The 17745-nt window shown below is 40.6% G+C and overlaps 1 protein-coding gene across 3 annotated transcripts in view; it reads right to left on the bottom strand.

Moving 5' to 3' along the window:
• Positions 1–16808, bottom strand: part of AEBP2 (AE binding protein 2) — a 48780-nt gene extending 31972 nt beyond the window's left edge. Inside the window, exon 1 of one of the 3 annotated variants that reach the window (XM_065030760.1) lies at positions 15958–16808. In XM_065030760.1, coding sequence (XP_064886832.1) covers positions 15958–16589 — 632 coding nt within the window. In that variant the 5' untranslated portion in view covers positions 16590–16808. The remainder of the gene's footprint in view (positions 1–15957) is intronic. The other 2 variants (XM_065030747.1, XM_065030753.1) reach the window with 2 other exon arrangements.
• Positions 16809–17745: the final 937 nt, after the last annotated feature.

Below are 17745 nucleotides of genomic sequence, written 5' to 3'. Positions count from 1 at the left end.
TCCACTGTTGCAACTTCTGCCTGTTGCCTCTCATCCTTGGAAGCTGTAGGGCTGAGATGACTCTGACTCCTCCTTTGCTAAACCTCCCTATCAGGTCAGTGAAAAGAGCAATAACCCTGCCCTTCTTATCCTCAAACTGAAGAAATCCATTATCTCAGCCTCTACATGTATAGCATTTGCTTGAGTCTTCTAATCACCTCACAGACCCTCTACCAGATCCTCTGCAGTATGTATCTGGGATGAGCCCCAAACTGGACACAGTAATCCAGACAGTCTTAATAGTGCCAAGCAGAGTTGAGGTATCACTTCTACTGGCCACACAGATACATTTTTGCTAATACAGCCCAGTATGCAGCAGTAATTTTTGCATAGGTGTCTATATATATTCTTCTGAGCAAAATGCAAGGGAAAAAAATCCGACTACATTACTTGAAAGAAAATAATCACTTCCTATTCAGCTCTACATAATATTTACAACTTTCTAAGTTGTATTAATATCATACCCCTTTTTTCCCCCCACCTCTTGCACATAATTTTTGTGCTAAAACATTCTGCTTTTAAAGGTACAGGTGCTGTTTCGTATTTTTGACCACCACTGTTTACACACCCATTATTGTTCTATTACACATTTTGAACAGGATGAAACAATAACTGTCATTATTAAAATCTTGAAGATGCATTAGCAAACATTAGCATGTTTGCTCTGTTGCTCTAAAAGCTTTCACTTAGCTTCTCTTTTTCAATCACTACTGTGCTACCATTTTTTTCCTGTGATAGATTTGGAATTCACAGATATTTGCCTTGTTTAGATTTCCATCCCTCACCTCTCATGTGGATTCCACTGCATTTATAAAATAAAAAACGCTTTGCCTTACTCAAAATCACAGATTCCCTTTACCAATATGTTAAGCTTTAGTTTTAACTACCCCAAGCAATGTGGCTTCACAAGTGAGTTCTGATCTAAGAGATAATCAGCAAGGTAACATTTATGAAAACGCTGACTATCATATCTCAAGTGCAGATCCCTTGAAAAACTTGCAACCAGCCAGTTTTCTCCTATTATTAAAGCTGATTATTCATACTATTAAAGCTATTATTATTAAATATACTTATAAATAAAAAACAAACCTATTATTAAAGCTATTATTCGTAGGCCTTTGTTTTCCAAGTTAAAGTTTTAAAGAACTTCTCAATGGCTTTTTGCTTTAATAAAAGTAGATCAAATGCATACTCCCTAAATGCTATACAAATGCCACATGCTTCCCCCCCACACTCAATTTCAAAAAAGATGTAGCAATTTACAAGGTATGGCTTCTACCCATGAAAGTCATGCAGGCTTCTTGCCACTACACAGCATTTTTCCACGTGCCCACTATTTTATTTTCTTTCTTTTTCTATACCCTGAATACACATAGCTCCGCAGGATCCCTCCTTACCTTCCTCTTCCCTCCCACTCCCCTTTCTAAGTAGCCTTGGTTCCTTTCAGGACATATAAGCTCACAATCCATGACTAGCAAATAAAAATGGCCAAGAGAAGCCTATAGATATAGTCAGAAGCTCTAAGCGTAAAATATGTTGCAAGCAAACCCAATTTTTCCATCATGCCAGACCCACAATAGATGCAACTAGGGGTATGACATCTCTCCATTCCTCAGCTAATACCTAAGCCAAAAATTATTCCCAAAAGTAAAAATCTGTAAAGTTGTGTTATGAAAGCAAAGTTTACCAACATGATGATAGGAAAATTGAATAAATAATTAAATGTGACCTCCCACACACCTGAGTGAGTTATCCAAACGCAGTCTTCTCAAAATCAATACTTAGAGGTAGGTTTGAATGCATACAACATGGCACAGAGCCTGACCACTTCTGTCGCACACAGTAATGTTACACAGATCAGTGGTTCCAACAGGAAGTTGCTTAACCAAGGATGGCAAAGCACTGCAGATACAGCACTTATGCAACAGCTGCCTCAGACCATTTAACGTGGATAAGTAGCCATAACTTTGTCACAATTGAAAAGTACCAAAATACAGTACTTAAAGTAGGAGCTCAAATTTCCAAAATATTTGCAGTCAGAGTTTCTACATCCACCAACATGAGTCTCATTCTGAAAAACCCCAGAAGCAAGGATAAACAAACTTCCAACTAAGAGGAGGTACGGGTCACCCAGGAAAAAGGTAAAGGCTGCAAAGAGAATGTGTGAAAGACCAGCAACCACCTTCCTCTTTGTCATAGTCCCCTGTGCAGCTCAAGAATGTGTACACTTTCTCTAGTCTTCCACATACTGAGAAAATACCAGGAAGCTTTTCATAGGAAAGTTTGTAGCATCAGAGAAGACACTGACTTGGGAAGACTTCTTTTGTTTTTTGGGATTTCAGAAAGGGTACAAGGGCAGGACATACAAGCATGGATACACCCCACCATCCTATCTAGTCCACATGAGTCTCTTCCTGACCAAAGGAGTAGAAGCACATCAATTCCACCCAAGAAGGGCTAGACTACCAAAAGAGTGTCTGTATATCTATGAATGGGGCTTTTCAATCTAATCTGAATTTCTATCTGCTTGAGATGATCCTAGAGAGGGAAAAGCTCCTCAACAAAGGGAATGTAGTAATGGAAATTACATCCTTCTGCTTTCTCATCTGAAATCCACACAGTCTGTAAGTGGGAAAGTAATATTTTTCTCCTCTTTGTTACACATTATAACAAAGTAAGGAAAACAGATATTCTGGCAAACTACTCATAACAAAACAAAACCGTTGAAATAATTTTTTTCCTATATAAGTGAAATTAAGTTTTTCTGTCTTTTTCTAAGCCCTCTTTCCCCAACCAGGAGATCTGTTTAAATCCTGACTGCCACTATCAAAGCAGAATGACACGAGCAGAACTTAAGCGCTTGTGGCATTCCCCTATTGCTAGTGACAGACAGGTCTGGGTTTGCTCCCAAGCTGTAAGCAGGCTACAGCTCCATTGTAATGGATCTATAGACCATAGCCTGATGAAGAACATTAGACATTTGAGTTTCAGAGAGTTCAACTCAGGGGTCATCCCAAACAATAGAGCATCAAAAACAGTCACTGCTGGAGAGAGCCTGCATACACAATAGCTGTTTTTAAGAAGCACCATTCAAAAGACCGACTAATTACTAAAATTTAAAACTGTTACAGCAAGCACAACATAGTCTTCGAGCTTATGTTATCCCTACTTTCATCCTAATCCCAGCACCAGAATCAATTTGAAGTAAAAAGAAAAAAAGAAAAAAAAAAAATCACAGCCCTAGAGGCAAGAACTGAATGCCTTTCTAAAATACCTCACAGAGCCCACACCTCATTTTACCAAATCTGCAAACACCGGCAAACAATGCCTTCCAAATGCAGCAAAGTAGAACTGGAAACACAAAATATTCTCAGAAGAGACAGACCTTTTTCCCTCCTCCTGCAATTTTTCCCTCTACCAAAAGATCAACAGCTTGGAAATGATACTCACATCTGAAGTATGTTCGTTAAGCAAAAACATTAACACAAGCTTAGGGAAATCAGTACCTCAAAGGCACTGTTTCAAGTCTTATTTTTACCTGTACCTACTTTACCTGTAACTGGAAATAATATATATTTAAAATTAAGAAGATCAAGATTTTTTTTAGCATCGCTTTTATGTTAAAAGGTTAGTGCCTGCACAAACTATTTGTGCATGTAAACCAAATGCATATAGCTGGTTAAACCCAGTCCAAACAACCCTGAAACTTAAACATAAAAATAATAGCTAAAAACTTACAAGATGTTGCAAGTAATTTTCACTTTATAGAGAAAAAAAAAAGTTTACAAACAATTTTAAGTCCCAGATTATTACTTTCCTTTAAGGATCTGAACAAAATTAAGCCATTGTTGGGAGTCATATAAACATGAATCTTTTATAAAAGGAAGGAAAAAAAATCCAAACTAGTCTCAATTTAAAATGTACAAATTTCAAACCATTTATTTTACCATGTGTGCATCTGGGCACTAATTGTTGTATACAGTTAAATGTGAATGAAAACGTAACAAGCCCGTGATTTAATGTATTAAAGGAAATAGTGTACCCCCCATCATTCCTGACACACACTTGGCTCTCCAAGGAGACTGATTTCCTCACTACTGCAAGTAATCCCTTCCATTTAAATTAATGAAAGGAAGGCCAACCAAATTTTTAGTTCTCTTTTTTGTTATCTAGAAGGAATATTAACAAAAGCAAAATAAGAACAACACAATTTCATTTTTCTTTTCCATGAACCCCCATTAGCAACTGTCCAGTTGGAAGGAACAGTAGAGCCAGGCACCGAACACATGCACAAAAGCCCAATCTATTTGCTATTATACTTCTAATGTCTCCTAAACATACTCCCTCTAGACCTTAACTGAAGTAACCCTCCCTCAGGCAAAATTCAGACCTAACAGATGGGCCTTATACCATGCCCTTGAGGGTCAATAGGCACTACTTCAGTCTGATCAACAGGAGCTCATTTCAGAGTTACAGTACCTCCACTGAGAATGCTTAGCTTCTAGTTCCCAGATATTCTGTAGGTAAGGAAAGGACCCAGCTGATTTCAGCTAACACCAAAGGAAACAACTGTGACAGATCCTATAATAACTAACCTCATCTTGTAATGCATCAAATTAAAAACAAGCAGAGATTTCAGCGAACACACATTGCAGAGTTGCTAAAACCAACACTACTGATTAGCCATCAAGCTGTACACTACCCTAAAGCAAGAGAGGAATCTTCAGAAATAGTTTATTCTAAAGTATACAGTAATAATCCAGTCATAAATCATCAAATCCACAGAAGATTGCCTCCCACTAGATGAAAAGCATAATTACCATTCAAGAAGCTAAATACTACAAACCTCACTGGAAGTAGCTGAATATTTTAAGGATTAAAAAAATACCCTGCTAGTTTCTTTAGTTTTTACCAGTCAGTTAAATACCCTGTCATTTCTGCATGAAGCTTCAGCTACAAGTTCCAACCCATATGAGGGGAGCTTGAGAAAGAAAGCTGAATGGTAACACTCAGATAAAACAAACTGAGAATAATGGAAACACTGTAAATGACAGTCGTTTATTACAGCAACTTCAAGGGTTAAAAGCTAGAATACAACAGGAAAGCTTTTACAACATGGAAGACCAAACCACAACTAGGTACTAATCCCAAAATAAAACAAAGAGCAATCACAATCATTCAATTTTAAACACCAAATCAAAAAATAATAAAACTTGAAAGAGGAAAAAAATAATAATAATGACAGGCATAGTGACATACCTCAACACCTCCTTATTTTTATTTCCCTAGGAAAAGGAGTGAAAACAAAAACTTCGTAAGTTTCCCCATTACTCTATTTGCTATTCCATTCCAAGACAAAGAGTAGAAAAATCTGGTGTATAGCTCTGTCCAATGGACTAGCTCCACAAAAACAACAGGCCACCTGGCAGTTGTACAGTTTTTTGACGCCACCAAATTCAAATTGATTTACACTCACTACTTCCTAATGCAATCAATGGTCAAGCGAAGATAAATCCTCACAAAGCTTGGAAATTATCAAATTATCAACCCTGAGCTCAAATATTTGATAGAAAGCTCCTCCATCCACCCCTGGAATCTTATGTATCTTTTTTTATATAATCTCTATTACTTCCAAACATGGGAGAGACACTATCTTCTCCAAAGAGCATCACATTATTAACTTTAACTTTTTTACATCCACTCAGAAATGGGAACTGCAGACCAAAGCTGTTAAAAGCTGATTTAGGACAAATGCCGTTTCTAAAAGCTAACAATTTCAATGGTACAACTGAACTTGATACAACTGTTTAATAACAGAAATTGCTATATTGGCTCCTAAATGAAAGGAGAAGAAGAATACACTCATATGTATTTGTATTTATATTTATTGAAGGTCAGCAAAAGTTAAATATTAAGCAAAATTTAATGCCAACCTCTTTATGGGTTACTGCCAGAACATGTGCATCAGAGTACCAGCATGCAATAAAATGCAGTGCTCAAGGCAACTATATACAGGTGTCCAAGCAGATTTAAATTAATCTTTGCTTTAGTTCTTCAAATGATTTAAAAGTGAAATTAAAACAGATCCAAAGGAAAATGAAGAGTTCATGAAACATCAGCAACTACTATGAGCCAGGAACAGAGTAGAAAAGTTTAACATTTGTCTGATCATTTTTGTTCCTCTCCTGGTCTTTGGTGAATTTGGTATTTCATGATGCAAATCCATTGGTAACAGACACACTCATACTACTAAATTTTCATGATCTATCCATTTAATTCCCCAAATCAAACACCTATGTTCCACAAGCAAACCAGTTTGCCTTATTTTAACGGAGGTAGTTTGACTATGACATGGAAATGCCATAATGCTTCAGAGCTCCTAAAGTTTCTTTTCATCTAAACAGAATCAAAGTAGACAAAAAAAGAACTTCAGCTACTCGCATTTCTAAGCGGGGGGGCGTGTGGGGGTGTTTTGTTTGGTTGGTTTTACGATTTTTCCTGAGAAAGCCATTTGCCTTTAATCTAAATAGGATGCATTCAAAATAATTTAATAACTGATAATGATCAGTTTCTGAATTCAGGAAAATCTACCACCACTGAGAAAAAAGGGTATGTGTATAAACCACCATCAAAACAAAACCAGAACAAAAATAATTTGCAGAACACTAAATGGCTGCCAAAGAGAAAGATAAATTATGTGGCAACAAGAAATTAGAATACCTGGATCAAAACAGTACGCCAGAACTACATAAAGTGAAAGTCAATGACTGTGTTCTAGAGGCAGTACCTCTGTTTACATCTGCTCTTGCAGCTCCTATCCACATAGGTCTCTGATATCTGGCAACACAACTGACTCCATGGCTCTTCAGAGGCAAGGGAGGAAATGTAGGATAAACAAAAATCGCATATGTCAGCAAAGTCATTTTGTGAAAGTGAGGGAGAACTAACCTAGCAAGTAATAGATATAATACTAAAAAGTTAAGAGGGATAGAGAAGGAAAATAGCAGCGTTTGGTGGTCTAGCATTTTCCAGAAGCACCTTCAAGTTCTTGACACCTTTAAATAAGTAAAAGCAACACTAAGGAAACTTCTAGATAAAGGAAAAAGGCACGATTCCCAGGACTACACGATCCAAGAGAGTATTTGCTCACTTGGAAGCACCTGTGCTTCTGAATCACTTAAGACTTTTTTTTTTTAATCAAACCTATGCTTTACACAGATTAAGTTATTCTAACAAAGACTTCTCAAAATGAACAAGAGTCAAAGCATTCATAAATCAATCTTAAGAACGAGTCTGCAAAACTCTTTATGGAAAATCTGTATCGTTATATGACTACAAAGAAATCAATGTAGTGGCAAACAGAATAGTCAAGGCAGAATTTTATACAGCATGACAAGTGATAACAAAAAAAACCCTTCTTGTGAAATTATTTTTGAAGCAGCAACTTATGTTAGAGTAAAGCTATGTCTAGATTAGGTATAACTACCTAGAAAAGGGAGCAACACTGGAAACACTTCAGAGTCATACTACAAAACCAGGGGAAGATAGAAAAGCTCTTCAAGATAGAGAAATCTTAGGAACTTAAAATAACAAACATGCACAGGAAACAAAACAAGACTGAGAAACTGTGTAATGAATCACCACCTCTCTAGAGCTGTTTCCACTCTCCTGGATCACTTATTTTGATTATTTAGATTGTTAGCCCTACAATATTTGGGCTCATAATATTTACATAACAAACTTAGGTTATCAGGGATTTGTAGCATACAGAAGAATAGGTAACACAAGAAAGAAACTTGGAATACCACAATATTAGAAGAGCAGTGAGAGAGCAGAGCAGGTAAAACATGCATAACTCATGACAGCACGAAGACTACATATGCAAAAGGATTACACAAATCAAGAAACTGTAAGTGGTTCTGCCTTGAAGATACAAATAAAACTCACTTTCATTTCTGGGAACCACATTATCTTAAACTTGATCATCTCCTTGGAAAGTTAGGAAGAGCAACAAGTGGCTGATAATTTTCAACCTTTACTGATATAACAGTACATTTACTAGCACAGCTTAAGATCAACACAAAAGAAACACAAACACATTTAGTCGTTAAAGAACTGGGGTTTGTTTTTTTTTTTTTTGTTTTGTTTTGTTTTTTGTTTTTTTTCACCATGCCTTCCATTCTGAGAACCATAATGAGTATGAAGTAGTCTAATCAGCACTGGAAGTTAACAGCCTTCAGGCACAAGGTCAATGAAATTTCACCCCCTGTAACTACTATCCTTCCATTATCCCATCCTTAGGATGCTTTCCCCCATGCCTGCAACACAAAACTCTGAAAACGAGCAGAAGACAAAATGACCAAAACCAGACACAAAACTCCTAAAGCCTAAAAAACCCTCCGGTTTCAGTTACCACCATGTTTACTTGTACAAATTGTCTGATCTACAATTTGGCATGCAAGTTAGCCTAAGGAAGTATACTTAAAGACATACCAAACATAGCTTTATTCCAACTTTTTTAAAAAAGTTTCTCTGTTTACTGTGTTCTATAATGAAAATAATTTCTTTGCACCCTTAAGATTTTTATTTTCTTAAGATTTGTAGTCTAAGTTATGATTAGAGCACAATAAAGTATAATAATAAAAATAAAGACTTCACTGCAATTTTACAGGGGAACTAGTAATTTGTACAACATGCTGTACTGAACAACATTAACAACAAGTGCAGATTCTTTATGCTATACTCTTATTTAGGTAAAGTATATTTAATAAATTAGACTACTACTATACGTGCCGATAACCTTTTCTTTAACAAGCCTTTATTACATCCTCTGACACTACACAAACTATTGAATCACAGCACTCTACTACAGTGCATCAAGTCGACAACAGGACTTTCAAGGTCACAACAAATCTGCTTTTCTATCATTATTCAATCTCTTTGCATATACCTTAAGTAACCCTCTACTAAAGAAAGTACTCATTAAACTTCAGCAACAGAAGTTTAGCAAAAGATATTTATCTCAAACTCTAGTATAGCAAAAAAAAAAAAAAAAAACAACAAACACACAAACAAACAGATATAGAAAAATAAATCCCAGGTCTTTTGGGATTTTTGATTTGGTTTTGGGGGTCCATTGTTTTTTGGTCGGTTGTTGTGGCTTGGGGTTTTTGTTGGTGGTGGTTAGGGTTGGGGTTTTTTTTGCAATTTGCCACCATGAAGGGAAAAATGTATATTGAGAGGCAGGCTTCAATTTTTTCCCCCAATTATTTATTGTTTTTTAGTTTTGAAAATCATTATTTGAGATTTGTAAACACTATCTTAGCACATTAAAAAATGCCAAAAAAAACAACAAATATAAAATGGAATCTTTGTATTTTATTTTCCAAAACAAATTTAAACATATTCATATTTTAAATACTAACAACTCCAGACAGGACACATATGAAGTTATAAAAGGGAACCGCTTATATAGATAGATAACAAAACAAGCCAAACAATCTTCCAAAACTATCACTTTTGTTTTTCTGCAAGTCATACCACCAAATAGCAACTGGGAGAGTGGAAAAAAACTCACTGTTCACACAAAGGAGTTCCTTACTCACTTCTGCTCCCTTCTCCTGCACAAATTAACTGGATATTACCATCCCACCTGTTTCAAAGATTTCCTGCAATTACTCAGCTCGTTTACAGAAGAGACCCATTTTTCACTTCCTCTGGGTTAAGCTCTTGTTTCTTCCTCAGGCTCTTAGACATCTTAGTCCTTGCCATACCAAAAGTTTTCTGTGTGTATCTCACCTTGCCACAAGCAAATGGGAATAGAATATTTCCATGTCAAATGCTCTGTCTGCACCCTTCTATGCCATGTCCCCACTTTCCTACCCAATAACAGACTGCTCTACAAGTACTCCAGTGCAATGGGTTCTAGGTGTGCTTCCATACTGCTGTCTTCATGGTACCTCTGCATACTGCTCATTCCCCAACCATTGTTCTCTATTGGATGGCTTTTTTCAAAAAACACATAAATGTACTAAGCTACTGGAAAGCTGTGCAGATTTGAGTGGCTGTGGTAGAACATTTCTACTGCATCATCCAAAATGGTTTATTTGTGATCAAGTCCAGAAATGAGTATGTCACATTTCTGCCAAATGGATGTTCAGGCTACACATAACTTCCAGTTTAGCCTAACTGGTAAGTGGAGGGGCGGGCGGGGGGGAAGAACACCACAAAAAACCAACCAACCAACCAACCAAAAAACAAAAAACACATACAACACCAAGGGGGGGGGGGGGGAACAAAAACAAGCCAAACCAACCAACAAAAAACAAACAACAAAAAACAAACAAAAACACCACCACACACAGAAAGGTGGGGGGGGAAGAGACCAAGACAGTTCTTTCCGCTACTGCCTAGGAAATTCCCTGAAAGGACCGAACCTCATATTCAGAAGTTATCAGACTTAATGATGTCACAAACTTGAACCAAATGCACATAGACCTGTGTGGATATACAAATCCAACATAAAAGCAACACCATTTATCTCTTACATTGAATAGGAAAATGTCTTTCTCAAATTCTATGAAGTATATTTACATCTTAATAAAATAACTATAACAGCTCATTATATCAAGCTCTTTCATCTAGTTCACAAAAAGACCTCATGTTAACCACTCAATTATACCAACCAACAGCTTTAGTAATAAAGATACTCACCATACAAAATATCTGGGCTGTTTTGTCTTCCCATCAAAAGCTATTTTTCTCAGTGCCAGAACGGCCTGAACATAACCATTACAGAAACAAGGGGTTTATTTTGCAATTTGAAAGCAAATAACAACAGCAACAAAAAATTCAGTCAGAAATGCTGAAACTATAATTTTTAGCAGAATTTTGGAAACTCAGGTAATCTTATATAGTGTACTCTAACACATCGATATTACACACACTCTCAAAAAAATGTAACGACTTAACCATCTTGCCATGAGTGCTAATGAATGATTCTTCACTTCCTGGATTGGAACAAGTGAGACTATGCAGGAAAGAGAGCCCTGAAGCACTTCTTAATCTGGTCACATGGATATATGAAGCATACGTATTAGTACCATATGCCTTCCTGATTATATTTCAAATTTACTATTTTGCCTTCATAATATCACTCATACAAGTCACATGTAAATGCCTAGTCGGTCGTGAAAATGCTTCACTTTTAAAAGTTTAAAAACTAGATAAAGATTATATTTAAACCTTTAAATAACATTTTCAAATCAGCATATATACTAGTGGTTGAGAAGGCCTTAATTTTCAAAGAGATTAAAAAAACTCAGACTAGATCCTGGGTTTTTCAAGTATAAATCTCTTTGCTTTCAACCTGTTAGTTTCATACTGCATTATTTCACTTGACAAAATGAACAAACCTCACAATCTGCAGCACAAAAAGGTTGATTATTGAAAAAGACTTATCTGAAACATCTGTTTTCAAAACTGCTTGCCTATTACAGAGGAACAGAATAACATTTCTAGAAGTATTCTACAAGTCTTGACTCAATCTCTCGCAATAACATTCCGTTGGTGAATAACAGTAAATGTGAAAAGGATAAAAACAAAGAAGAGAGCAAGAGAAAAGAAAATAAAAGAAAAAGAAAGCCTTACAAGTTGCATGAAAATTGCCTGCTTAGTGAAAAAAAGATGGACACTAATTAGTGCTGTGCCTGAGGGAAAGATTGCTACATAGGTCCAATGACAACCTGTTGCATTTGGTCTATCACCTAGTCAGTCAGCACTTACATATCATTCAGCAAATACAGCTGATACCTCCAGCTAAAACTTTTTTTTTTTTTTTTCATTGCTCCTTGCCTAGTCAGTAGAGGAGAGAGCAAAGGATAAACTGGTAAAAAAAGGGTAAAGACTATGTATAAATGGAATACCAGGGGTGATGTCTGGGTGAGAGCACAAAGATGCAAGACAAATTCCCAAGGGTACACAAAAAAGCCCTTCATATAGCTTTACAACTCATATTTCTGCTAAAGATGTTATTACAATTGCTAGATCTACCAGCGTTCTCTAAATCAAACAAAAATCTGATCATGAAACTATTTCAGATTTAAATATACTTCTAGTAAACAATATTTAAATGATTTAAGTAATCTAACACTAAGTGTTTGTAAGTAAATATTGTAGTTTAGTAATAAGACATCAGGGAGCTGCAGATGCATCTTCACTGCATTCAGATCAGCTGATTTATACACAAATCCACGCATCTGCTTAGGTCTAGCTTCACTACCTGTGGCATAATGCTAAACTCTGTGACTCTGCTCATAGTTAACGGAACCGCTATTTTTTCTTTTCAAGTCATATCAAATGTTTCTCAGCATTGTAATCAGACTAGCTGTTCTAGAGAACTCTGGAGAAACACATTCATTCTTTCAGAACATGTCTGAAGTTAGGGAAAGGCAAAAGAAAATTATAAGCACTCGCATGCAGCCTATTATTACTGAGCCAGTTGATCTGAGCCTGCTCAAGTCATGGACAAACTTCAGTACAGTAGTGGGAACTTAATACCCATGAAAAACCTAGAATGATTACAGATCAACGAGATGCTTACTAGTCCCACAATTACTGCTCTCAACTCTCGTGACTAATACCACTGAGCTGAAAATGCCACCTGGTTATCCTAGGCATCAGTTTGGGGGTTGTTTTTTGGTTTACGGGGGTTGCGGGGCGGGGGAGGGGCGGGGGGAAAGGGGGTGCAATAAGAAGATAAATATTTTTTTAACAAGTCTGTCTATGTGCATGGAAATAGCTGGTTAAAATTTACCATAAGTTTCAGGGCACCGATATTCATCATTATAACTGTTTCCTGTGTTGTACTAAATACTAACAAATTTCCTACAGTAATGCCTCAAATTATTTATTCTATTAGCAGATACTCTCAAAATACGTTCAAAACATTAGTAAGAGAAGTTGCCCAACAGCAGTTAGTTATATTTTGATCATATGTAAGATTTCTCAGCTGTTTTATTTGTAGTTTGATATTGCTAAACTAAAAATCAAAGAAAGAACACATAGATCATTGTGGAAAATGATAAAAACTGTACACAGAGAAACAGGAATTTGATCACTCATGGAATTCAGGCCCTCTCACCACACCCTCTTATTTATTCAAATTTTCTAAAGAGGAAACAAGAGAAAAAATCCCAAGCCTAGGGGCATGTTCTAAATGTTACCAAACCTGCCTACAGCAGAGAATCTTTATCAAGTATACCCTTCTATCAGCTTCCTCTTAACACAGGGACTGTAAATTCAAGCATGTTAGTTCATTTTCTCTCTTTCCTTTTCTCTTTTTCCTCCCTTGGGTAATCATACTCTACAACATACTGTGAGGTGAAGTTTCTTAGGACTTCAGAGACACAGGTAGTCAACAAAGGTCATTAAGTACTGTACAATATACTCTTTCATATGAAATGTCACTTAATAGATACAATAGCCTTTTCTAATAGTTACAAAGCTTACATTTTAATGCAAAGGTGACAAAATCATTGAATGATTAATTCTTTAAAGATTTTAAAATATTATCATAAACCAGTACCTTCACTTTTAAGTCTAAACTGCTCCCACCTGCTATTTCACCATCTCACCTCACACACTCCAGCTCTTCGACACATCCCCTACCTTTTGCAACACTCTCCTTGTCTGTCTGATCATCTAAAACACACAAGATTATGTTGTTGCTGGCTTCCAAGCAGCAGTAATCATTTGGACCACTAGGTCAAGCAAGTGACTTGCTAGACTACATGTGGCAAAAATAATAAAGCATTCTACCATGGTGCAGGAAGGAGTGCAAACAAAATGAAATTTTCCATCCCAAGGAATAACAAATGGCACTCTTGGTAGCATTGCTGTTTTCCTACCCAACTCAACAAGCAGGCTTTAAAATTACAGCACAAAATCTACACTTAACAACTCAAGTTTTCAGCCTGGCAGTTCAAGATAAAACTTTGAAAAGATTAAAACCAAGGCACAGCCCTTATTTCAAACACTAAATGCAGAGTCTCACTCCTGCAACTGAGTCTGTACCAATGGTACTGGAAAGGAGCAACAATGAGTAAACACATAGATTCAACTGTGTGACTATAGCAAGACAACCATGAGAACAATGACAGAGAAAGCAGCACACTAGCTCCACAGCGCACAAGCAAGACAAAATGACACTGTGCTTCCACAAGAACCCTGCAAGTTATTTCTGTTATTTCCCAAACCCACAAATTGACATGCACTCAGATAAGATCAAGACCAGATTGATTTTAATTCTATGAAAAACAATAAACTATTATCTTAGAACTCCATTATGAACCTATTTCCAGAAGTCTATTTCCATACTTCTGTGATTTCACATGAAATCTCAGTTTTTGAAAAAAACAAACCAAACAAAACCTCAGTACCCAGCCCTCCTTTCCATCTTGCGCAAGTATGGAAGAAAGAAAATGTTTTTAACACTTAAGGTTAGATCTAGTGATGCCACACTTGTGGAATACGGATATCTGTATAGCTACACAGAATTTGATCTAATATATATTCAAAGTACATTTCTAGACCAAACCACATAATCCTTCACACTTAACAATGAAACCATCTTAAGAAAGTACAAACAAAACTGTAGTTGTTACTGAACTGTAACTCTAACAGGGAAGTTAAAGACTTTTTAAAGCTAAACTGAAACAAAAAGATCGCACAAGTTTCTTAAACTGTTTTAAAGTACTAATTAGCAAAGGGACCTACAGCATTTTAAGGCCGCTCTTATGTCCATTTTTCATCCTATTTTCCGTTTGTCAGCTAAACTGCTACACACAACATCCAAGAAAGCTACTGCATAAACCACCTTCTCTGAAACGCTTGACTTAGTAAGCTAAACTAAACCTGAAAGGCAGAATTCAACCATGTGTGAGAATTTGGTTGTGCCTTTCCACAAAAATCAAGCTAAAGCCTCAGTCAAATGAGAGACGCACCTTTAACACAGAAAAACCTAAGAAACCATCTTTACAATTGCTATTATAGAACCCATCCAAAAAAGACTTTGAGCCTCAATTCACTGAGCCTCGCTTAATACTGTGCATGCTTATTACCTGCACACAACTAATATGGAAATGCTGGTCTCCTTTTTATTTTAGCAAACAAGATTTTTCTTTCCCCTAGTATTTTAAGAGCTTTCTGCCTCTAGTGCGGAGATCTTGGTGCAGGTAAAACCACATCCATGGATGACCTCCCATCCTGAAGCTCTGGTACACCCTGCATGTCGGTTAGTGCAAGATACAACCCTAAAGAACCCCAAAAGCATCATCTGAAAAAAAAATCAGCTTTTGGGGAGAGCGGTAACCAAATATCGACATCTGAACAGGCAGCGCCCTGTGCTCAGATGGCAGCGGGGGCCATTCCGGGGCTCTCCATCAGACGCCTAACGGTGATGGCTGCAGCTCCAGCAGCCCCCACGCCGCCTGCCGCCCGGTGCCAAGCCGGGGGCTGCGTACCTCGACCCAAAAGCAGCGCACAAGCTTTCGGAGGGCGCGCGGAGAAGCAGAAGCCGCGGCGGGGGCGCAGGGCCCGCCGCATCGCCGCAGGCCGCCGCCCGCCCCGCCCGGCGCAAGTTGGCCGGAGAAACCTGTGGCTGCCCCGCGTCGCCGCCCTGACAGCCCCCGCGGCCGGGAGAGGGGCGAGGAGCAGCCAGCGCCCGGAGAAAAAGGCCCCCTTGGCCGCTGCGACGGGGCGGGAGGGCTGGCGAGACCCCCGGCGCTGCGGGGCGGGGAGGCGACCGGACATGGCGCCCGCCAGCCCCCGGACCCGAGGGACCCCCTGCTCCCCGGGGAAGGGCGGGCGAAGGGCAGAGGCGAAGACGGCCACCGGCGGGTGCCCGAGAAGCGCACTGACCTGTCCTCCGAGTCCATGCGGCTGAGGGGCTCCCCGTCCGAGGACATCTCCAGGCTGCCGCGCCGGCCCCCCGACGTGGCGCTGCAGCTGCTGCTGCCGCTGCTGCTGCCGCCGCCGCCGCCGGTGCCGTAGCCCTCGTCGCCACCGCTGGACACGCTGCTGGAGCTGCTGCCCCCGCCGCCGCCTCCGCCGCGGCCCAGCCCGTCCTCCTGGCTGCCCCGGGGGCCCTTGGGCTCCTCCTTGGCGTCGGCCTCGCTGCTGCCGCCGGGGCTCAGCGAGCGGGTCTCGTCGCTGCAGCAGCCGCTGCTGGTGCTGCTGCTCCCCACCAGGCTGCTCTCCTCCTCGCCGCCCTCCTCCTCCTCTTCCTCTTCTTCCTCCTCCTCGTCCTCGTCCTCCCCGTCCCCGGCCTGGCTGGCGCTCTCCGGGCTCGGCTCCGACATGCTCTCTGCTTCACCGTTCAGCAGCAACAGCGACTCAGTCTCCGCCGCGGCCGCCGCCGAGGCCGAAGGCGACGACGAGGACCCGGACACAGCCCCGGCGGCCTCCTCCTCCTCGGCCGCCGCGGCGGCGACCGCCGCCTCGCCGGGAAGCAGCCCCTCCGGCTCCGCCATGTCGCTACGAGCGGCCGCCATGGCGCCTGCGAGTCGCTGAGAGCAGAGCGGAGCGGAGCGGAGCGGGGCCGGGCGGGCGGGCGCGCGCGCGCGCGGCGACGGCACCAGCAGCAACGGCGGGGGCGTGCGCGTGTCCCGTGCGAGCGCGCGCGGCCGCGCTCCTCCCTCCGTGCTCCCCCCTTCCCGCTGCCCTTCTCACCCGCACAATCGCAGAGAGGAGGGGCTGGGGCGGCCGCCCGCCGCCGCACGCGCTACGGAACGCGCCCGGGGACAAAAATCGTGAGAAAGGGCGGAGCGGCCGCCCCCCGGGCGCGGGAGGGGCGGTGACGGAGCGGCGGTTGGGCGGCGGGGACACTCGCTGGCTTTCCAACGTCCCGCGTGAGTCGCGTCATCGTTACTCACACTCCGCGGCTCCACACTCGTGTGCGGGGGTGGGGGGAGTCACGCAGGACGAGCCGGGAACGGGGAACCTGGAACCCCCGGCCAGGAGGCGCAGCCGCCGCACCCCTTTTCCCCCTAAACCTCTCCGGCGGCCAAAGTGCCCAAAATTTCATCAGTCTCCGGGGTGTTTCGGTCACAAGCTGGGCAGCTTTAGTCCTACGGGGCTGCTGGACGGAGGGGGCAAAGAGAGTGGGTGTCACGGCGTGACATTTGTACCCGTGAGAGGATAACGGGGGTGGGAGGTGGGTGTGGGGAGTCCACAGGTTACTGCGCTCGTAGTAACTAAAATAGGGAGGAAACGGAACACAGAACATGGGAGAAAGGGAGAAACGAGCACAGAGATCTACAGGGTGCAGGTCACAATGTGACATTACGCAGTGGCAACTGTCAAAAGACAAGCTCGACTGAGGCACAAAAGGAGACAGAAAAAGGTTTTCAGCGGTACTGACAAAAAGGAATGAAAAAGCGGGCACAGTATGCAGTGAGGAGAACGAGCAAAGAGAATAAACTAGATGTGGCCTTAAACATCCATTTGCAGTAGAGAGGTGTGTTGGCTACCAGGTAAAAGCAGTGTAACTAAAGAGGAATGCAAAATATAGATTACTGCATTTAAATGAAAGTAAACACAAAGAGTTTCATGTACTAAAACTGGAAAAATTACAGAATCACAGAACGTCAGGGATTGGAAGGGACCTGGAGAGATCATCTAGTCCAATTCCCCCCCTGGAACAGGAAC

Source organism: Columba livia, chromosome 1 (assembly GCF_036013475.1).
Source record: "Columba livia isolate bColLiv1 breed racing homer chromosome 1, bColLiv1.pat.W.v2, whole genome shotgun sequence".
In the NCBI taxonomy this organism is placed as follows: domain Eukaryota; kingdom Metazoa; phylum Chordata; class Aves; order Columbiformes; family Columbidae; genus Columba; species Columba livia.
Note: the sequence above shows the minus strand (reverse complement) of the source record. Positions and strands in the feature narration are given on the sequence as shown.